Here is a 21991-nt window from a genome sequence, read left to right on the forward strand (position 1 = left end):
GTTATCTCCCTTTGTGGAAGTTTTGCTCATCATGTGATGCAGGGAGCAAAGTGAAAATAAACAACGAAGGGCGGTAGGTTGTTTTGGCTGCTTGGTCGATGTACTATGGATGAATGCAGCTAATAATGAATATTACCATTGATTGATGTTGTAATAGTCTGTTATAGCATTTTGAAAAACATAAAGACTTTAAATCCTTTTGATTAGTTTACTATAGCCGTAAATCTAGTAACATTGACAGTACAACCAAATTGCTATCTGCAGAAGCAGCATCACAGCAGCTCTACGTTACATATAACGTTACATGCTCTAAGAGTTAGCAATGTGGAAATTGTCACTTGCAGGTAGCAACTTGGACTATGAATATAAATATATATGTAGCTGCTACACAATTATATCCATGTAGATTTGGGTCACGTAGTGAGATTCTAATTTTAAAAGTATTGATAACTTCTTTATAGGAACATATCAATAAATGCCAAAGTATAACACACTCTGGTAATGTGTTTGGGTGTCAAGATGGTCAGTTGAAAAGAAAAACTTTGATGACCATGGCTGACCCTCCAGGATGGACACATCTTCTGTTGGAGTCCGGCCGACTGGAAACCCTTCAAACTCCATTGCGGGGTTCAGCTCGACTCAAGGTGAGCTTGCTGTTATAGTTTTGGGATCCTGTAAAATATTGAATAACCCATATACAAAAGAAAATTATCTCATGGGATCTCTGTAAACCCTATGAAGAGGGGAAGTAGTTTTTCACTATGCCCAACTGTGAATGTATGGAATTACCAGAAAAGCTTAAGGTAGTGTGTGCTAATGATTTAAATTATTTTAAAAAATAACTGGATAAACACTGGAAAAAATGTTAGATTTTTTCACAATTTCAAGGCTAGAATATGATCTGTAGTATTGTTACATTAAAAAACCATTATTAAAACAATTACCACATGCTGTGTCCAGTATAGAGGGTACAGAATCTTGTACCAGAAATTTAACATTAAAAAATATAGAATATGGTATACAGTTGTTTAATGCCTTATTAATCAACAGTCAAACCTCTCCCCTTGGTATTGAGACCAACCCCATGAACTGTTTCCCAAGGCTGCAGGCCAAGGCAGAAGGAAACAGTTCACCAGTTGGTCCCAATACCTCAGGGAAGAGTTTTGACTGTTTTTACAGACCCTTTTATGACATTTTATGTGTTAGTCAAATCCCTGTTTTCAATTGGATACAACAAACCCTGATTGGAACTATTTCTACAAACCTTTCCTACTGACTTCACTTTCAGAAAGACAATTCATTGTAATCATTTTGGTGTTTGGGCTTGTGCAGATGCTTTTTATTCTCTATAATTTTTTCAGTTCACATGCTTGTCTGTGTCTACAAGATTCATAGCCCTAGGGAGCAACACTGGAAATGTATACATCTTTGATAGAAATACTCAAAAGCATCTCCAAGTTGTGTTTCCAGAGGTGGTAAGTTGATTAAATACTAAAATGAAGCTGTGTTTTTCTACATAATTTTGGTATAGAATTATATTATCCTGAAATATTTTCGTGTAAATGTACAATTTCCAGGGTACAAAATTTTGCATCCAGTAATCCCAGTAGGCACTGATGTTCAATATTCTTGATAGGATGTGTCCAGGGACTAAATAAACTATTCTTCTGAATTATGGATTGAATGATGCAATCTGTTTATTAAATATTAAATTTGGTTATACTTGCATGATCCCAGTGGCTGTGTCAATTCTGAATACATTATAATTTGATGAATTCAATAAAAATTTTGTTGGCGTAATACAAATGTGTTTACAATAAAGTAACCATATAATATTGTTCTGACGTAGCATTGTTAGATGTTATTACATTTTTTTTGCCACATTAGAACTTGGATTACAGACAAGATCACCATATGAAAAATGTACACGTCTGATTTAGTTATACCATGACTTACCAGCAGATGTATACAAGAAATCTCATGAACCCTTTGACAGATTTAATCAATATTAACATTATAATATTGTTAGCAGAAAATGTCATGGTTCTTTTTCTTACTAAATTGATGGTCATAAAATAAGGTCAAGTGTCAAACTTTTGAAATTTTTCGTTACAGGTACATTTTCATTATAGTGTATTTACATACTTAATTCATGGAGATATCAATGTGGTAGCAAATATGTAGTTTTGTTTGATCCTTTGTAGGATCCAGCAGCAGTGAATGTTGTGGCCTTGTGTCCCAATGAGAAGTTAGTGGCCTTCTCAACACTGTAAGTATGATTAAAGTCAGGAATTTTATCTTTTCTGCATACATAATATACATGTAGAAGTGAACAAATGATAAAAATGTGTTCTTATCAAAGTAACATACATTGTAATCTTTATTTTAGAATATTATCAGAAAACTTCATAAAAAATATTGATAAATTAACAAATGCTAAAATGTTCTTAATTTACAAATGCTAAAAATGTTCTTATCAAAGCATTGTACATAGTACATTGTACATCTCTGCTTTAAAATTAAAAAAAATATTATTGGAAAACTTCATAAAAGTATCAATAAATTTGCTTGTTTAAACTTTTTTTTCTCTAAGCCTAGCTACATGCATAATAGTCTTGACACACATTTTCAGCACATGTATGTGATGATATAGTGAAATGATTTTTAGTGTAGAGTTGTCAGATTATAATACCTGTGAATTGTTAAAGGTAAATCAAAATGGTTATATATTAATGTTGACCACATCTTTATGTGTCTGGGACTCAATATCACTCTTAATTTGTAATTGATGAAAAATTGAACACTTCAGGAATGGCCATGTCATAGTGATGGAAATGAATGTTGATAAACGTGCTCGACCAGAGAGACTGAAGCTCATCACTGAACATATGAGGACTACAGTTACCTGTATTCAGTGGGAACATTCTGGCGGGAAAATCTATGTAGCAGACGCTACAGGCAAAGTTTCCACGTCAGTTGTCCCCAAGGTGAGTTATAGTTTGTTTTTTGGTCATTGAATTGTCATTGGTGTAGGAACATTACCAAAATATTCAGAAATATTCAGAAATATTTGTTTAAGATCTCAGAAATCATTCGCCTGTTTTTGAAATTAGATGAATTGACAGAGGTGAAATGCAGGGCTTAATTACATTTGGGGTAGTTTACCTCTGGTAAGGAGTCCTGATAGTTATCATTGGATGACCTACACAATCTCGTATATATGTTGGTCTGTATTAGCACTGGTATCTGAGAAATGGGTTCAGTCTATGTGAATGTATGGGTCACGATGAGTTGATGCCTGTTTGATGTCTTTTATTCAACCTTGACCTATGATTCTGTAAACTAGGTGAAGAATCTGGTAGTAATGCCTGCAGACGTCATCATGCGTCTTGAGTCATCAGTAATCCAGATGGACTGGTCTGACAACAAATTGCTGGTTTCCACAATGACAAGAGCCTACTTGTGTAACACCATAAGGTATGGGGTCATTCTGTGTTGTCTTCAGGTATAGGGTGGTTTTATAGCCCTGTCAGGCTTGTGTGAGTTTATACCTTATACCTTAAATGGTCTATGAAGTATGGGTCGTTCTGAAATACACACTTTCGTATACATTAGCAGTTAGAGATCGACAGGAGTCCTTGCTATCAATATTTTAACAGTCTCTATCCTAATGAGGCAAGGTTTAGTCTTATATTAATCTGTCTGTAAATTCTCTCTAATATTTGTCTTTGAGATTGTATATATAATTAGAAGACTCAAAATTGCATGGTCTTATCTAAGGTCATAAATACATCACTTTTGTGCTGTGAATTCATGATCCACTATGCATTAATTTTGAAAAAGCTCAATCATTGATATCAAGGCAATTATAATCTTTGTTTTAACACCTCAAATACATTAAAGTATTTCTGTTTTGTAGACAACAGTATTCACAGATTGGAAAGAAACCAAGGTTTGCGCTGTTTAAATTGCTGATTTTGTGACAAAGTAATACAAGGCTGTTAACTGCTGTTCATGCAGTGATTCTTTTATCTGAGGCAAAGGATTTTAAAACTGTTATATATTTTAGAAGATCAAGTCAGAATTGCAGCAAATCACAAAAATTGTAAAAGCTGGAAATTCACAACTTCATTGTGAAGTTTTATGTAGTTTGGACTATTTCTGAAGGTCAACTGAAACTACCATAGGGAATAATGTTGGCACTTTGAATAATGTTGGCACTTTGAATAATGTTAATACATCAGTATGTTAGTCTGTGTATCGTGTTGTCCAGGACAATAACCTGCTAATAACAAATTTTACTTGCGAGCACAGAACTAATGTACCGTATCCTCTATATTCATTAGTATAGGATAGTAAAACTCTGCACATCTGAATCTCATATTTCTGTAACCTTGTTTAATACTAGACAGAGATATGATTTGAAATGATTGATTTATTGCTTTGTTACAGGGAGGGAGAGTATGGTGCCTGTTTTTACAAGCTGAGTAAAACGTCCCTTCCTATGATGTACTGTGCACGGCCAAGTTCTCGCGTCTGGGAGGTCTCGTAATTTGATATTTGATATATATATATTAGACACAAGCTTAGAAACTCTATATCAAATATCTGTTATAAATTATTATTTGGTACCACTTAGTTCTTTTGTCTCCAATTCAGATTTGATTTGAGTGGAAGAAAATGAAATCTGCAAATGTTTTCTTATATACCTAATAAGAGATGTTCTATATATGTTGAAAGTTTTTAAAAGATCTGGTTAACGATTTTATGTCTGAATTTATCAAATTGTGTCGTCTTGTGTGATCATACATCTCTGGATAATTCTTGATTTGATCTTTATTTATAGGTAGACTACGAAGGCAATGTTCTCAGTACTCACCAGTTTAAACATCTTTTGGCCATACCACCTATTAAAGTGATTGACATCAAGTAAGTTTGATCACACCTCCTATTATAGTAACTGACATCAAATGAGTTTGGCCACACCTCCTATTATTATAATAGTAACTGACATCAGGTAAGTTTGGCCACACCTATTAAAGTAAATGACATCAAGCAAGTTTGGACACAACTCCGGTCCCATCAAAATGATAGACATCAGATTAGTTCGGCCACGTACACCTCCTATCAAAATGATTGACATAAGGTAATTTAGGTCACATGTGCTATTATAGCTACTGACATCAGGTAAGTTTGGCAACACCTTCCATTAAAGGGATTTACAGCATTTCTGTTTGAAGTGATTGACATTAAGTCATTTTAGTCATGCCACATAATTAAGTTATGGATATCGAGTAATTTATGACTTCATCTTCTATGAAATTGCAGAAATCTTCATGAAATACAGATCTTCAATGTAGTATATAATGATGAAATGGTGTCTGGTAATGGAGTGGGGATGGTACATGCATTTTAATGAAAGTGAAATCAAATTAAAATTGAAAATTTTTTGTTAACGTCTGACCTGTTCATAACGTTTGGTCCCATGTTTTGTTATAGTGAGAAAGAGTGGGCTACAACACCAGCAGCAGAGTGGGCAGGACAGGGTATCAACTTACCTCGACTGAAAATGTTTGGGTAAGTAGGGAGGGGGATAGACCACATTACACCTGACTTAAATGTCTTGCATGGGCTACCATGAAAATACAGGCATCTGGTATATGTAACCAAGACTTACTTTTTTTCTTGAATTCTAAGGTGTTATAAAAGAAATTGTAATTGTAAATCATGATCTGCGAAAAGAAAAGAATGTTTTAGTTTATCCATGAATTAATTAAACTGCTTTTTCTTTAGGAATGGAAGTGGTCTAATTAATGAGGATTGCAGATTTTGATTTTACTTTCAGTATTACACCCTGATTAATTCTCTAACTTAAAAAACTTTAACTGTTATACATCCTTTATTGAACTGCTGTCAGTTCTTCATTTTACAGATATAGTGGTGACAACTCTAATTAGCCAATCAGCTATTCTTCAATACCTTCACACTGTGTATAGATATGTACATTTTAGATCACCTCTGTTCCTCACTGCGAAAAAATTTAACAAATTTCTTTAACTGTAGGTCGCAGTATTTGGTGAGCTGGAGAAACAACCGAGTGTATGTTCTAAATCCAGTCAAGGTGAAGGTCATTCTTTGGACAGAACTAGAGACAGGTAACTTTATTCACCTCACAAAGATAAAAAGGTACAAGTTAATGTACCAGGTATAAAAACATTGTATATCATAATAGAGGCCATTTTCTGTTCAATGTTGAAATACATGTAGCACACATACAATAAATACCAGGTAGATACTATAAGTGACATTAGACTAGTCTGTTCATGATGTCTCTGTAGTGAAAAATATCCACCATCAGCCATTGCTTTACAGAGGTGAAACATTGCAAAAATAGTATAATAGAGAATTAAAACTTCTTCATGTAACAATTCTTTATGTAAAATCATTAAATTCAATATTAAATTAAGATACTTAATTCAATAATAGATTAAACTACATAATGTACATGAATACTGTTAGATTCTATGTCTGGTTTGACAATTGATGATCGAACACTCCGGAAATTTTTCCAAATAGACAATTCTAAAATCTGAAAACATTCAATATCCTATTGTAAATGAATATCAGTTAAGATGTATACCATGCTTAATTCTACTTTTACTGTAAATCTGCATTATATAGTGAGTGTAAGCAAAGGAAATGTCTAAACTGCTGCATAAATTATGTAAGGTACGTGTTTGCATGCTTTTGAAATCTATAGTCAATACTGTCGGGGGTTACCAGCTGACCCAGGCAACTTTTATTACAAATTTTTGTCATTAAACATCATTTAACTTAATGATTGCAGGTATCAAGGACATGTGTACTGTGAAGAGTGACATGTACCTGTTTCTGACAAGTGGTGAGGTGCAGAGGATCCAAATGTTTTCTGTGTCTCAGGTTGTCTCCATCCTTCAGAAAAAGAATGTGATGCTAGCCGCAGATCTGTGTCATAAATTCCAGCAGGTACTTCTCAAGGGAAAGTGGCGGAGACATTTATCTGTAGAGAGACTACAGAATATTCAGCAACAGATCAAAGGAACAGACTTGGAGCAGGTCTACAACAATTTTATGGTAGAAGTTTTAAAGAAAGAAAACATTGATGACTCGTATGATGAGGATAGTTCTGAGTCAAATAGAAGTAGGTCGAGTAGTTCTGCTTCTGTCCAGAGTTACAGCAGGGTTCTGAACACTGTCAATATGCCATCTACAGAGGACGCCATCTTAGATTGTGTAGATACAGTATCTGATGGTGACTCACATAAAGAATTTTCAGCTACAGAATTTCCTCCCAATGGTGAAAGTTTTGGACAGGCATGTAAGGATCACAGTGATGCTCCTAATGAATGTCATAGTGGTACTGACAATACACAGGAACAAGATGTGTCAGGAGAAATATCTGTAGAAGAACATTCTGGACCTCATTCACAAAAGTTAGAGTCTAATGAGGTCATAGTTGGCAAAAACATTATCAATATCGAAGATGAGATTGGTGAGGGTATCCTGGACAGCAGTCATGACCTTGAGCCTGGTTGTGATTTAGAAAATGATGGAGAAAGAAATGGGAAGACATCACTTGAGACCCCTAGTGCCTTGCTTCATGTAGATGGTAACAATGCAGATGGTAACCATGTAGATGGTAATCATGACGATAATAGTGCTACTATTCGTACAGGAGATGAAGTAGACAATATTTTGCCAATCAAATCACAAGAGATCCTGCAAAATGATGAAGGTTAGTGTTAAATTTGAAATGTAATGACAATTTTAATACATAAATTATCAGTTAAATGCCCGTCTGGCTCAAACTCACCACTTGATTCCATTTGATAGTAATCAATGATGTCACTGCAGAATTCATTATTAGTCCCTCACCAGGAACCAGCTGGGGGTTACATTGTGTCTGTCTGTTTGTCCTTCTGCACATTAACTTGTCCATAAAATATAAGCTATCTCCTACATTGCTTGACACTGGACTTTATACTGGGGTTATGAGTTCACCTAGGTGAGGCGGTGTGTCATGTATCAAAAGTAGGTCACTCTGACCTACATTTTTGACCTTTGACCAAAATCAAGGAACATTACTTATACAAATTTATCATCTATACATTCTTGTCATGTAATTTCACCTCTGGTGGGGGACTGTAATTGGCCTAGCTAATTGTCTGATTAAATTTGTGAGGCGTATGTAAAAATCTAGGAAAATTATTCACTTATGGCTGGAGAAATCTCAAATGTTAACATATTTTGTAGAGCTACATAACTTGGTGTCAAAGTGATTACATTTGTTTATTGGTATCAAATATATTAAAAAGATATGTTTTTAAAACAACTGACATGTTTTACAGACCTTGCTCCAGTGCTGGCTTTGACTCCGACCTTAGAGGTGTCCAGTAACGTAGGGAGGGGGAAGAAAAAGAAAAGAGTGAAAACAGTAAATCTTGGTGTTACCAGTAAAGGGAACAAAACCAGGCAGAAAGGTAGGTAGTCTAGCTGTACAACATGTAAGTCTACTGTTGTAATACATAGATCAATATTGTGTCGTGTACAGTGTATGAAATATTTATTTTACACATGGGTTCTACTTCAAATGTAACCCCTAGTGTATCGACCATGATGCAAATCAGTGTAGTGAATATTTAAATGACTCTGGAATTACTGATAACTTAGGATATTCAGGTAAAAATTCCTACTCAACCCTTGAACTATTAACATCAATGTTGCTATCCACATTTGTGTGTACTGCTTTTAACCTGTGATCCAGACAGAAGTGATGTTGATGGGAACTAATTAGATGGAGCTCTATGCTGGGATAGAATATATTATAACAGCTTTAAAGTAGCCTAGGGGTAGGAATTTATCAGGATGATAGATATTAAGTTATTTCTGTTTTTAGGTACCAAGTCTGGTGGCAGTATAAAACGATCATCAAGTACCAGTGTAATTGAGGGAATGTCAAATGATACAGGTAATGCATTGATAGTCTCCAGAAGTCATTACACCAAAGTCTCCCTAACCTATTACACCAAAGTCTCCCTAACCTATTACACCAAAGTCTCCCTAACCTATTACACCAAAGTCTCCCTAACCTATTACACCAAAGTCTCCCTAACCTAGCTATTACACCAAAGTCTCCCTAACCTATTACACCAAAGTCTCCCTAACCTATTACACCAAAGTCTCCCTAACCTAGCTATTACACCAAAGTCTCCCTAACCTATTACACCAAAGTCTCCCTAACCTATTACACCAAAGTCTCCCTAACCTATTACACCAAAGTCTCCCTAACCTATTACACCAAAGTCTCCCAAAGTACAGTGTACTATTACTGTATACCCTTGACCTACCGCCACCTTCGCATACCGCCACCTAAACCTCTGGAATGGATTTCCCTCCTATACAATTTCCTCGTTAAGTTCGCCACCTTGGCATTCCGTCATCCGCCATGTTTGTTAAAATACAAACGTCCCAAATAGCTATTTATTTCCCTCGACGATATCACCATTTTGTTCTGTTTTTGGTGATCGAGGAACTCTTTATTGCTCTACTTATAGACAAAGGACATTTCCTGTTTTCACTTGAAAATTGTACATGAGACATATAGCTTTACACTTGGATGAGTTTTACAACAAAGTGTCCAAATTCATTACACCAAAGTCATAAAAATAGCTTCAAGCTTTTTACCAGATAACAGTCCAGCAGAAGAATTTGTATATATTGGAGGAATTTAATGGAAGAAACAGTATTTCTGTAATTTTAGACGGAAAAATAAAGCAACTGAGCTAGTTCTTGAATGTGAATAGTACATGTAATAAAAATTACATGTACTATTCACGTCCAAGATCTAGCTACAGCTCATAGAAATAATTCTGGACAGAATAAATAAAAGAAAATAAAAAAAGTTTTTACTGTAACAGAACCTGTAAATTTGTTCACAGGTTCCTTAACAAAGTCCTTATCTCTGGATATTTATGAGGATGACATTTTTTCTGAAGAGACTGTCCACTTAGGAATAAGCCCATCACAAGAGAAGAATGTAGAAAATAAGGCAAATCTGTCAGAGGTCAATTCAGAGAAGTCACGGTCATCACTTGGTGGTATTATGGCAGAGGGCTGTGATCCTGTGTCTGGAACATCCCTAAAACCACCAAACAATGGGACTCGGACCAACGACAGGTTTGTTATGATCAGATATCCAGATATCCCCTTTTTAAGTATTAATTTATTAAAGGGGGCATTCCTTCGTTCGGCCATCAGAAACATGCGCAAATTCTGTTGATGAGGTCTATGTCCGAACAATGATTATATGAGTGTTTGTGCCTACATGTAATGAAATTAACACCGAAATGTACAGGGAAAAAGGCGTATTGTATACAAAAACTGTGTCTTTGTGGTAATTAGTGATACTTCAGGTCGAATTAAGAATTTTCAGGACTTAATACTAAAAGATTATAACTTTTACTCCTTGGAAAAAATACACATTTTCCAGTAAGTTTAATTTTGATGACCTAAACATTATTCAAACAAAGGAATGCCCCTTTAATTTTCAGTCTGAAGTTTCTCTTAAGGTTGATGACTATGAATTCCTAATTTCTAAAATCACACAGTATTATGAGGTTACCAAATTAACTTGATACATGTACATTTTTTGTATTCTTAAAACAAGAGGTACTGTATTTTGAATTTGGTATGTTAAGAAATCAAAATTCTTAACTGGTACTGCATTGTAAATTAACTTGGCGAATCTTATTAAGTTTGTTTTGATGATTTCACAGAAAGAATGATGGAATGATGAAGGTGAAAAGTGAGTCAGACATTGCAGCCAACCTTCTTTCAGCTCATAGTGCCCCACACAGAAACAATGGACACAGACCTTCCTCTGTCCTCAATGGTAGTTGTGATGGAAAAACAGCTGAATTCTCCAACAGCTATGAAAGGAAATCGGCTGAATTCATGAGTAGTACAGACAAAAAAGACCTGACATCAAGCTTTGACTCCAGCAGTCTTGGCTCCTCCCCGTCCCAGAGTCCGCTCAGTCAGTCATGGGAGGGGCCAACAGGGGGTAGTCACACCAGCACCTCACCTAAAGTGTCACTCATCAGTATGAAAGATAGGTAATTATACTGTTATATAGGTAATTATACTCCTATATAGGTAATTATACTCCTATACAGGTAATTATACTCTTATATATTAGATAATTATACTCTTATACAGGTAATTATACTCCTATACAGGTAATTATACTCTTATATAGGTAATTATACTCTTACATAGGTAATTATACTCCTATATAGGTAATTATACTCTTATATTGGTAATTATACTCTTATATAGGTAATTATACTCTTATATAGGTAATTATACTCTTATATAGGTAATTATACTCTTATATAGGTAATTATACTCCTATATAGGTAATTATACTCTTATATAGGTAATTATACTCTTATATAGGTAATTATACTCCTATATAGGTAATTATACTCTTATATAGGTAATTATACTCCTATTTAGTTAATTATACTCCTATATAGGTAATTATACTCTTACATAGGTAATTATACTCCTATATAGGTAATTATACTCCTATATAGGTAATTATACTCTTATATAGGTAATTATATATATACTCCTATATAGGTATAATTATACTCTTTTATGATATGATCTGTGCAGACAGTGTTCTTAGCTTATTAAATATGTCCAATACACAGATTTTACACAGGCTGTGATCTTACTGTTGTCTGTCAGCAATTTGTTAAAACTTTGTGGCAAGTTTCTTCAGTGCATGGTTTAAGTAAAGTCAGATAATGCATTAATTAGTGAAACTGAAAATTCAGATCCTCTTATAGTAAAATACTGTTTTATTTAGTTTGCAGTCAAAGTTCACAGTGACCAAGAGGAGGCTACTAAAGACAATCAAGGAAAAGACTTTGTTAACAAAGTCTCCCTCACATGAGGACCTGTCGACGATGAATGTACTGTCGAAGTCCCTGTCTGGAGAGGACCTGTTAATGATGGATTCTGTACCAGATAAAGTTTGTGTCTCATTTCCCCTGACCTACTACTAACTATACGTTTTGTGTCTCATTTCCTCTGTCCTACTACTAACTATATGTTTCGTGTCTCATTTCCCCTGACCTACTACTAACTATACGTTTTGTGTCTCATTTCCTCTGTCCTAGCTACTACTATCTAAACGTTTTGTGTCTCATTTCCCCTGACCTACTAATAACTATACGTTTTGTGTCTCATTTCCTCTGTCCTACTAATAACTATACGTTTCGTGTCTCATTTCCCCTGTCCTACTACTAACTAAACGTTTCGTGTCTCATTTCCTCTGACCTACTACTAACTATACGTTTTGTCAACGATCATCATTTCTAACACATATTAAGATACTTTTTAAATTAATAACTTAAATGTATCATTTTTCCAAATACTGGGTTTTCTCTATACTATTTATAGCCCAATCAGGTTTCTTATGGCTGTTCAGTGAAGTATAAAAATATGCAATTGTTATTATGAGCTAACAACTCTAGTGATATATACCTTGTTACTTTTCAGTTATGAGTATTACGTTATAAAAAATAAATGTAACTACGACATATCCAACATCATACAGAATATTTGTAAGCATGAGAATTTTGCAATAAAGCCCTTTGTCTACACTGTACTTCCAGATAATCTTTTTCCGTTAGGAAAGGCTGCTTATTTGTAGTAAAATATATTTTGCTGTATTACAGACAAAATCAGGCTTTGGCAGCATCGCGGAAGGCAGCCATGAACAAGAAAGAAGACCTGAACCACCTGTAGATTTATCTGATTTACTGGCAAAGACTGAAAGTACACTGAAGATGCTGCAAGACACAGCCATGTTATTAAATAGAGACGCTGTATTGGAGACATTGAGGGGTTGGGTTGTTCAGTTGAACATTACCCTACATGAATTACACACTCAACTTTACAACAACCGGTTAAGGACAGACATCAATACTTCTGGTCGGGTACAAGACAAAGACGAAAACAATTTCAGGGACTTTGAAGGATGACGTAAGACAGGAAGAAGATGGAAAAGAGAAGATAACACAAGATCCCTTTAACTCTGACAGATGGACAGAATGTTGGTCTGAAGGGGGACAAACAAAACACCAGTTTTTGGACAGTGACACAAGTTGTGTGGAGAACAGTGATCAATCTGAAAAGGTCATAGGTCACGTACAACGATTGTCTCCTTGTTTGGAGGTGTTCTCGGTGGAATTAGCTCAAGAAGTGAGTGACAGTATCCATAGTAATGACCCATTTAACATGCCCGATGACCTCATTCGAAATGTGGCTGATCTAGCTCGGACCTGTTTCCAGGCTGGTTGTTATGGAAATGTGTCAGTATATTCTAAACCTTCGACAACTAAAGTTGATAATGTTATTGATCAAAGTCAGTCAGACTCTCTGAGAATCAAAGATATGTCTGTACAACAGACCGAAGAAGATGGAGTTCTTACTACTCCTAAACAACACATCTCATTTGGAAATCCAGGGGACCAGGATCGGCCTGGTGTTGTAGTAGATGATATTAACAGACAGGAATCACCTGTAAGTGAGGATGAAGATGTTTGTACATTTATACAGAATTATTGTTTTCTACTTGACTTGTGTAGAGTAAAGGAAAAGTTACATAGTTACCATGGAAACCTGTTCCAGTTTTGGTGTACCTACATCAAGTGTTTACAAGGTAAGTGTAGGAAATAATACTAGGGGTTGGTTTTTAACTAAACCATTAACAAGCCTACTGAATGTTTTGTCAGTCAGTGACAGCGTCTGATATTTGATCTGACTTATAACTGAAAGCTCTGTCTGTTTAACAGCATTCCAGTTTAAGCTAGAGGTATTTTGATTGATCCCTTGTATAGACATTGGGAAGAAAATGACCTAAATTATATTTATCTTTAAATTATGATTTTATTCCTTTAATTTTCAATCCATCTTTGTCTGTCCCTGTGCATTGTCAGTCGTCCGTCATTAGCTATCATTTGCATATTTTTACTTCTCAAACACTTCTAAACCAATTTCGATAAAATTCTGCAATGGTCATTCAAAATTGTTATTTACTTGGTTCCATCCACCCAGGGGCCCGAATATATTCTTCAAGGATGGAAGGTTCTTAAGGTGCTTTATCAAAATTGTAAATTTCATGGCCCCTTGCATTGGTTTCATGTTTCCTTCTAGGGTGAGGCTTAAATTTGCTATTATTTCTATAGGAACTGTTTTGAATTATATAAATACATAGAAGATAATTATAAGTATAAGACTCTGGTGACCTCTTGTTACATAAAAAAATAATATTGGATATGCTCATATACAGCCATTACACGTACTAATTCTGGTGTTGTTTTTTTCCTCTGAAGTTATGAATCAGCAACAGCAACCATTAACATGGAATGTGTAATTTGTACATTAAAGTTAGCACAATTAAATCTTTAAAGGAATGTATTATATGAACTGTTTGTTTTATTCATTTTAGAGTTTTACAAGAAAGACATATTTTTTGTGAAGTTGATGAATAAAGAGGTCCATTATGCGGTAGACATATTGAAGACTGGAGGCTACAGTGCAGAGAAAATGCTTTCCTGTGTAACCAAGTGTGTAATTTCTTGATTTGGTCTCTCTTAGTCTTAATATAAACCTGATTAATCATGTTAGTTCTTACCACAGATTTAATATCTTTACCGGGGTAGGCTACCTTCTCCATTATATTATGTTCACTCTGTTTGGTCGTTAATGTAATCCAACCATGTGATATGTTATGAAAGAAAAACTTAATGTTCCCTTGTGCATGTATGTAACTTAGGCCACCCTTATAAAGATATCTTGGTATGCTGTAAATCGACCAGGAGGCAAGGTCTTACATATGGGTAGGTAGGGCTTTCTGAATACAGATTTTCAACCTTTAATACGAAAGCAAACCAGAATATGGAAATCATTATTTAGTTTGTGTTCTCAAACAAAAGAAACGCACACCAACCTTATTTGGGTTTTGGAGAGACGTAGTTTCAAACCTGCACAGCAACTTCTAAAGTCTTGTTAATAAATATAATTGTACAGGCTTTTTGAGGAGAACCTACACCAAGCCCTGGAGATTTGTCAGGATAGTATCCACATACAGCCCCTTGATGTTTACTACATGTGTCAGTACCACAGTCAGTCTGTCAGCCAGTATTTCTCTCCCTACATGTACACCAGGGTCAACGACGTCATGACAACTAACAGGTCAGTACTAAACACCAGGGTCAACGATGTCATGACAACTAACAGGTCAGTACTAAACACCAGGGTCAATGACGTTATGACAACTAACAGGTCAGTACTAAACACCAGGGTCAACGACGGCATGACAACTAACAGGTCAGTACATGTACACCAGGGTCAATGACGTTATGACAACTAGCAGGTCAGTACTAAACACCAGGGTCAACGACGGCATGACAACTAACAGGTCAGTGACATGTACACCAGGGTCAATGACGTTATGAAAACTAACAGGTCAGTACATGTACACCAGGGTCAATGACGTTATGACAACTAACAAGTCAGTACATGTGCACAAGGGTCAATGACGTCATGACAACTTATTATATATAACAGGTCAGTACATGTACACCAAGAGTCAATGACATTACAACAACTAAAAGTCAGAACTGTACACCAGGGTCAGTGATGTCATGACAACATGTCTGAACAAGTGTACTCTTATAAACCAATGATGTTAATTTATTGTAAGAGTTTGAAAATTTTAGGGGCTGTGCACATACATGGTATGTTAGTGTTAGGTTCAAATTTTATCTTCCAGGCAATGTGATTCGGTATACGGTCATCCCCTCATTCGCCTCAAGTGGCTGGAGATGATGTTAGTGGAGAACAGACCAACTGTCGACCTGACTGGGAAGGACAACGCCCCAAGGTAGAAAAATCAACCCCTTTCTGTCGAGTTTTTATCTAAATACTAACAAAAGAATGGTTTCATAAATACTGGGAGTACAGGTGGGAGATGATACATGTACAAGGTGAAGATTGATTCCAGATCACCTCTATTTAACAGCCGTTGCCTAGCAACAAATTAGAGAAAAGGTTTAAGTTTGGATAATTTATAAAAGAACATAACATTCAAAATTAAAAATTATATTGAAAAAAGATTGAAAATAATTTGACAAGAATGAAAATTTTAAGAAAATTTTCCGAAATTGATTTCTGAAAATTTGTGTATATGTATATTTAACATTGGCCCAGGGATATGATTGAGTCGTGTTTTCCCTTTTAAAAATGTTTTGATAATTCTGTAATGTCTCATCATATATGTTTCATATCTTTTTATGATAAATTTCTCAGAAATAAATTGGATTATCTAAAATGTGTTTTAGGCCAGGAAGTCATTTAGCAGATTGGAAAAAACCTGAATTCATTCTCCATGTCCTAAATTCGGCAGCAGATGATCGGGAGAAAGAGGATTTTCTTGAGCTAGTACAGTCTTCAGGGTAAGTTGTATTGAAGTTAAACTGTTGCTTGCTCAGATTTTGAAGTGTTAACCATGCAAAAAGTCTTATTTGATATCTCAGAGTACATTTTAATCGCTGATGGTTGAGATTTGGAGACAATTTAAAACTCTCCTGTAGGAGGGGTTCACCATTTGAGTCTGTACAAATATATATACTATTTATCTTATCATGGGACGACAAGTTATTGTCATAATATGTACCAATATATTAGAAACTAGAACTGATGTCTCTGTCCTGTCTGAGGTATTAAAGTTTTCAGCTCTGTAGTTGATAGAATTGATAATAGCACTCTGTCTGAAACTTACAGAGATCTAATTTTGTTACTTACAGAGATTTAATTTAAAATTTGTTTCTTACAGAGATTTAATTTAAAATTTGTTACTTACAGAGATTTAATTTTGTTATTTACAGAGATCTAATTTAAAATTTGTTACTTACAGAGATTTAATTTAAAATTTGTTACTTACAGAGATTTAATTTAAAATTTGTTACTTACAGAGATTTAATTTTGTTACTTACAGAGATCTAATTTTGTTACTTACAGAAATCTCATTTTGTTACTTACAGAGATCGAATTTAAAATTTGTTACTAACAGTGATTTAATTTTGTTACTTACAGAGATCTAATTTAAAATTTGTTACTTACAGAGATTTAATTTTGTTACTTACAGAGATCTAATTTTGTTACTTACAGAGATTTAATTTTGTTACTTACAGAAATCTAATTTTGTTACTTACAGAGATCTAATTTTGTTACTTACAGAGATTTAATTTTGTTAGGTTCGTTTTGACTATTAAAGTTGGTTTGTGTTTTTGGTATGCACAGATTTTGGCTGGGTTACCTTCAGTTGCTACAACAACTACAAAGACGAGAAGAAGTACTAACAACAGTTGTACACTTGGGGGATATCAACCTGTTTGGTGGCAGATATAGTAAGTCACGTCAACCCTTAGTTTTCAGATTATGTATGGTTTTATCAAGCCTGAACTCTTTTGTCCATCTTGCTACCCCAGTGATTGCAATGAATACATTTCCTTCAGTTTTTCATCAACACTGAGCTTGTCATTTACAAGTCCCCTTCCAGTGAAACCGGGAGACTATATGTTTCCTCTCTGTTCCTCTTGTACATATGTACAATAATACCAAAGTTTGTCAGCAAATCAACATTCCTCAAGGGATTTTTATCGAACTTCACTCAATGATAAAGGACCACAATTTCTCAATTACTGTAATACTGTCTGGTTTCAGGGTTTTTGGCTCATGGTCACTGTTACTATTTTAGCTGGGGTAGTAGGGAACATGTAGCTTTAGCACTACCCATGATTTTTGGGAATTGTTTTATTACCAATTTTCTATTTCTTACATCAAGGCAGCTCTAGACAAGTTTAAATGATAAAAAAAATAGAAACTTTAAGTTATAAAACTTTTTTGTGGAAAACAATATAAAGAATGTACAAATTTGAGCTAAATAGACTGTACCTGTGCTCTGATTGGTTGAAAATTTTAGTCATATGTGGTTGTTCTGATGATACATCTACATTTAAGCTTTACGAGGAGAAAGCAATATTAAAATAATGGTGAAGTCCTCTTGTATTTAAATAGAACATATAATATGTTTATGACATTGACTGTCAGTCAGGTTATTTCTGTAACAGGGAGGTAACTCTTGTCATGTTGTCTTTATTACAGACTATTTGCCCGAGACTAAGCAGGAATGGACATTTGTGGTTAAGTATTTACACAAACAATACAAGTCCCAGCGGTCTGGTCTCATCACTGGTGAGACATCATGTAAACAGGACCAGATGTGTACAGGTGACGTTACAAAGGACAGCTCTGATAAACTTACTACTCATCTGAAAGGCTCAGGGAAAGTGTCAAAACAGGATTGTGAGGATCAAGATTTAGGAATAATGAAGAAATCGGTTGGAATAAATGAGTCTGTAGCAGACACAAGTATAGGTAGCCCTGGAAACCTATCTTATATTTCCTGGGATGACTTTGCTTCACTGATGTTGTGTCACCTAGGACCTGTTGCTACGGTTACCATTCTCCAAGAATGTGACTTACAGAAAGGACAAATGTCTTCCTATTTCCACCAGTCGGCCCTGATAACCATGTTACTAGATCGAACAAAAAGGTCAGGTTCCAACATTAAAATAATTTATATCAGTGTAGTCTTTAGTGATCTTGACTCTTAAACTAAAACTTTGTCAAAGTGGAATAATGGATTTCAGATTAAATATTTTTGGGACAAATATAAAAATATTGAATCAGACAAAAATATTTCAGTGCATGTAGTGTCTCCAAATTATATTTCGGTAAATTTATATACCTCTCTTCTGCATTCAAGTGAGCATATTACTGGTAGAGTTGATCAACTTATTATTATTAGTAGTACTCTCAAAGGGAAATATTATGATTACCAGGATATTATTATAACATAATGTACGGGTTCCATTACATGTATTTGCAGATCCCGGCTGTAAATACTTTCTTTCGATTAGGTAATATCCTACAGTTAAATGTTTATTTTATACCATTTTATCACCCTATATTTAGATTGTCTATGATTTAAATGCCATACTTATGAAGTTGTGGATGTGTTTTTGTGTTGCTGTTAAATAGCAAGTGTAGTTAAATTTATTCAAAATAATTAAATTCATTATTGAACTTGATATCTTGTTATTGTAGAAACGTGACACATAACCTCCTAGAGAAGCTAGACTCCTACCTGTGGGCCAAGAAACCAACTACCTTAATGCCTGAGGTATGTATACCCCAAAATACACATTTTCATCATTAAATTGTTTGTGTGGTTTTCTTTATATCTTTTAAAAATATTATAAAGGTGGTCACTCCAAAAGCTTATGACAACTTTGTGATGAAATTGAATAAAGTGCTAATTTAATGATTGGATATATCCTTAACTAAATTTCACATTATGTGGGATTCTGAAAAATGTATATCTACATAAATATGGATTGAAATTGCTGTCCATTCTGATGGTCCTGATGAAGCCCGACTAAGTGGGCGAAACCGGTAGACCAACTACCTAATTAAAACTAAAGGAACCCGCCTTCTGCTAGTTGAAAATGTCTCTTCTTAATATTTAATTGTTTTCTGATATATTATTATGTGTGCTTGACCTCAACAATAAATTAAAATCAAGCTAGCATACACATATTTACAGGTCCTATCATATCATCCTTCTCTCTTAATTTAGACAGGTGCAGCCAAACTTTTAATGGGATGAGAGAGCCTGATAAGAAATAAATGACAGTTCTGTAACTTTTTATCATGGCATATATATACATGTATACAGTCGTATAATCAGAACATGTCATATGTTTTATCAGCCTTTTACAAAATCTGATATGGCCCAACTTTGATCAGGCTACATATAAATGCTAATACTGCTGGTTTTAAGTCTGCATGAAATTGGCTATATTGTATTGAAGTTATATACATACCAACAAATTTCTTAATATTTGATCATTCTGTATTTACCCCAATTTCCTAGCTGCGGTACTCAGTGATGCAGGAGAAAATGGCTAAAGGTGCCTCTCTGTCTACCTCACAAAGAGACAAAGATAGTTTGGTATGTACAGAAATTACAATAGATATATTGTGTTCATGCCATCGTACATAAAGATGATTCTGTAAATGTATCAGCATCTGTATCTAATCATATATTGCTTTGGTATATCAAAGTTAATGAATATTACAGAATCCATTCAGTATTACATGATAGCCGATGGTCAATATATGTCATTGTAGCTGTATGGAAATGCTTTGTTCAATACTATAGTAGTACAGTTGATGGTCAATATGTCATTGTAGCTGTATGGAAGCTGTTCTGTTACAGATCGCTTACATGCCAGAAGCTGTCCAGCCATGTGAGAGATATCAGGAGGACACAGAATGTCACTGGGGCATCAGTACCAAGATGACCAGGTTATATCAGCATATGTCTTTAACATCAGTGCTCTTAATATCAGATGAAAAGGAACTGTAGTCAGTTACATCAGCATATGTCTTAAACATCAATTCTCTTAATAACAGATGAAAAGGAACTGTAGTCAAATACATCAGAATACGTCTTAAACATCAGTACTCTTAATATCAGATGAAAAGGGACTGTAGTCAGTTACATCAGCATACGTCTTAATCATCAGCACTCTTAATATCAGATGAAAAGGGACTGTAGTCAGTTACATCAGCATACGTCTTAATCATCAGTACTCTTAATATCAGATGAAAAGGGACTGTAGTCAGTTACATCAGCATACATCTTAAACATCAGAACTCTTAATATCAGATGAATAGGAACTGTTACAATACTCAGTTATATTAGCCTACATCTTAAACGTCAGTACTCTTAATATCAGATGAAAAGGGACTGTAGTCAGTTACATCAGCATACGTCTTAATCATCAGTACTCTTAATATCAGATGAAAAGGAACTGTAGTCAGTTACATCAGCATACGTCTTAATCATCAGCACTCTTAATATCAGATGAAAAGGGACTGTAGTCAGTTACATCAGCATACGTCTTAATCATCAGTACTCTTAATATCAGATGAAAAGGAACTGTAGTCAGTTACATCAGCATACATCTTAAACATCAGAACTCTTAATATCAGATGAATAGGAACTGTTACAATACTCAGTTATATTAGCCTACATCTTAATTTAAACGTCAGTACTCTTAATATCAGATGAAAAGGAACTGCACTCTGAAACTAAGATAATTTTGAAGAAAATGTACACTTATCCAATCCTTCTTTGAATTAAAACAAACAGTTAACAAAAAATGTCCTTTTATGATTTCTTGGCAAATCACTGTATTTGAAAAACAAAGTATTTATATTATTAATGAGGTATCCAGCGTGGACTAAATGACATATTGAGCCATATCTTGTATATCATATAACTATATACATTTGTACATACAATTTCCTATGTACTAACATTTTCTCAACTGTTGTACAGGACGTGTATGTGTTGTAACCTATCTCTGACTGAGGCAGTTTCCCACGTGGAGCCAGGTGTCCTCTCGTTCCAGTGTGGTAGGTCTAGACTACAACTTCATAAACCTGTTAAACCACCTCTTAATTCACACCGACAGTTTTCATATGAGTTCGTCAATTTATGTCATTCTTGAGATAGTTAATTGATTTTTCTCTGAAGAAATTCTGAAGTTTAAAAGGAAAATTGTTTTTAATAAAAAAAAAACATGATGAAGAAATTCTGAAGTTTAAAAGGAAAATGTTTTTTAATAAGAAAACATGAATTTAACAACTATAAATGTGTTTTTTCCTTCAAGGTTGAAAATTATTTTGAATTTTTAAGAATAATATTTTCTGTTTCACTTTTTATGGAGGCGTTTACGCC

General features: G+C 34.6%; 2 protein-coding genes across 2 annotated transcripts in view; both read left to right on the forward strand.

The window, feature by feature from the left end:
• LOC117335777 lies at positions 1-13121 on the forward strand. The gene is made up of 18 exons (XM_033895960.1): positions 1-73; positions 462-644; positions 1362-1475; positions 2205-2269; positions 2810-2987; positions 3347-3477; positions 3920-3952; positions 4453-4543; positions 4847-4929; positions 5500-5577; positions 6064-6155; positions 6848-7774; positions 8388-8519; positions 8936-9007; positions 9978-10215; positions 10815-11153; positions 11915-12080; positions 12789-13121. Exons 2-18 carry the CDS (start codon positions 546-548, stop codon positions 13092-13094), a joined length of 3144 nt encoding a protein of 1047 aa, XP_033751851.1. The 5' UTR covers positions 1-73; positions 462-545; the 3' UTR covers positions 13095-13121.
• The window catches only part of LOC117335778 (Hermansky-Pudlak syndrome 5 protein-like), a 21988-nt gene continuing 13088 nt past the window's right edge, over positions 13092-21991 (forward strand). Inside the window, exons 1-11 of the mRNA XM_033895961.1 lie at positions 13092-13774; positions 14564-14681; positions 15145-15309; positions 15890-16000; positions 16458-16571; positions 17419-17525; positions 18283-18733; positions 19288-19363; positions 20117-20194; positions 20462-20550; positions 21590-21666. Of these exons, the coding sequence (XP_033751852.1) occupies positions 13351-13774; positions 14564-14681; positions 15145-15309; positions 15890-16000; positions 16458-16571; positions 17419-17525; positions 18283-18733; positions 19288-19363; positions 20117-20194; positions 20462-20550; positions 21590-21666 (1810 nt within the window). The 5' untranslated portion in view covers positions 13092-13350. The remainder of the gene's footprint in view (positions 13775-14563; positions 14682-15144; positions 15310-15889; positions 16001-16457; positions 16572-17418; positions 17526-18282; positions 18734-19287; positions 19364-20116; positions 20195-20461; positions 20551-21589; positions 21667-21991) is intronic.

The sequence above is a fragment of the Pecten maximus genome, chromosome 10, assembly GCF_902652985.1.
Source record: "Pecten maximus chromosome 10, xPecMax1.1, whole genome shotgun sequence".
In the NCBI taxonomy this organism is placed as follows: Eukaryota; Metazoa; Mollusca; class Bivalvia; order Pectinida; family Pectinidae; genus Pecten; species Pecten maximus.

Coding starts and splice junctions, on each gene's coding strand:
- LOC117335777 (XM_033895960.1), top strand. CDS start 546: ATGACCATGGCTGACCCTCCAGGATGGACACATCTTCTGTTGGAGTCC. Junction 2,270..2,809: donor TTAGTGGCCTTCTCAACACT/GTAAGTATGATT, acceptor TGAACACTTCAG/GAATGGCCATGTCATAGTGA. Junction 4,930..5,499: donor ATTAAAGTGATTGACATCAA/GTAAGTTTGATC, acceptor GTTTTGTTATAG/TGAGAAAGAGTGGGCTACAA.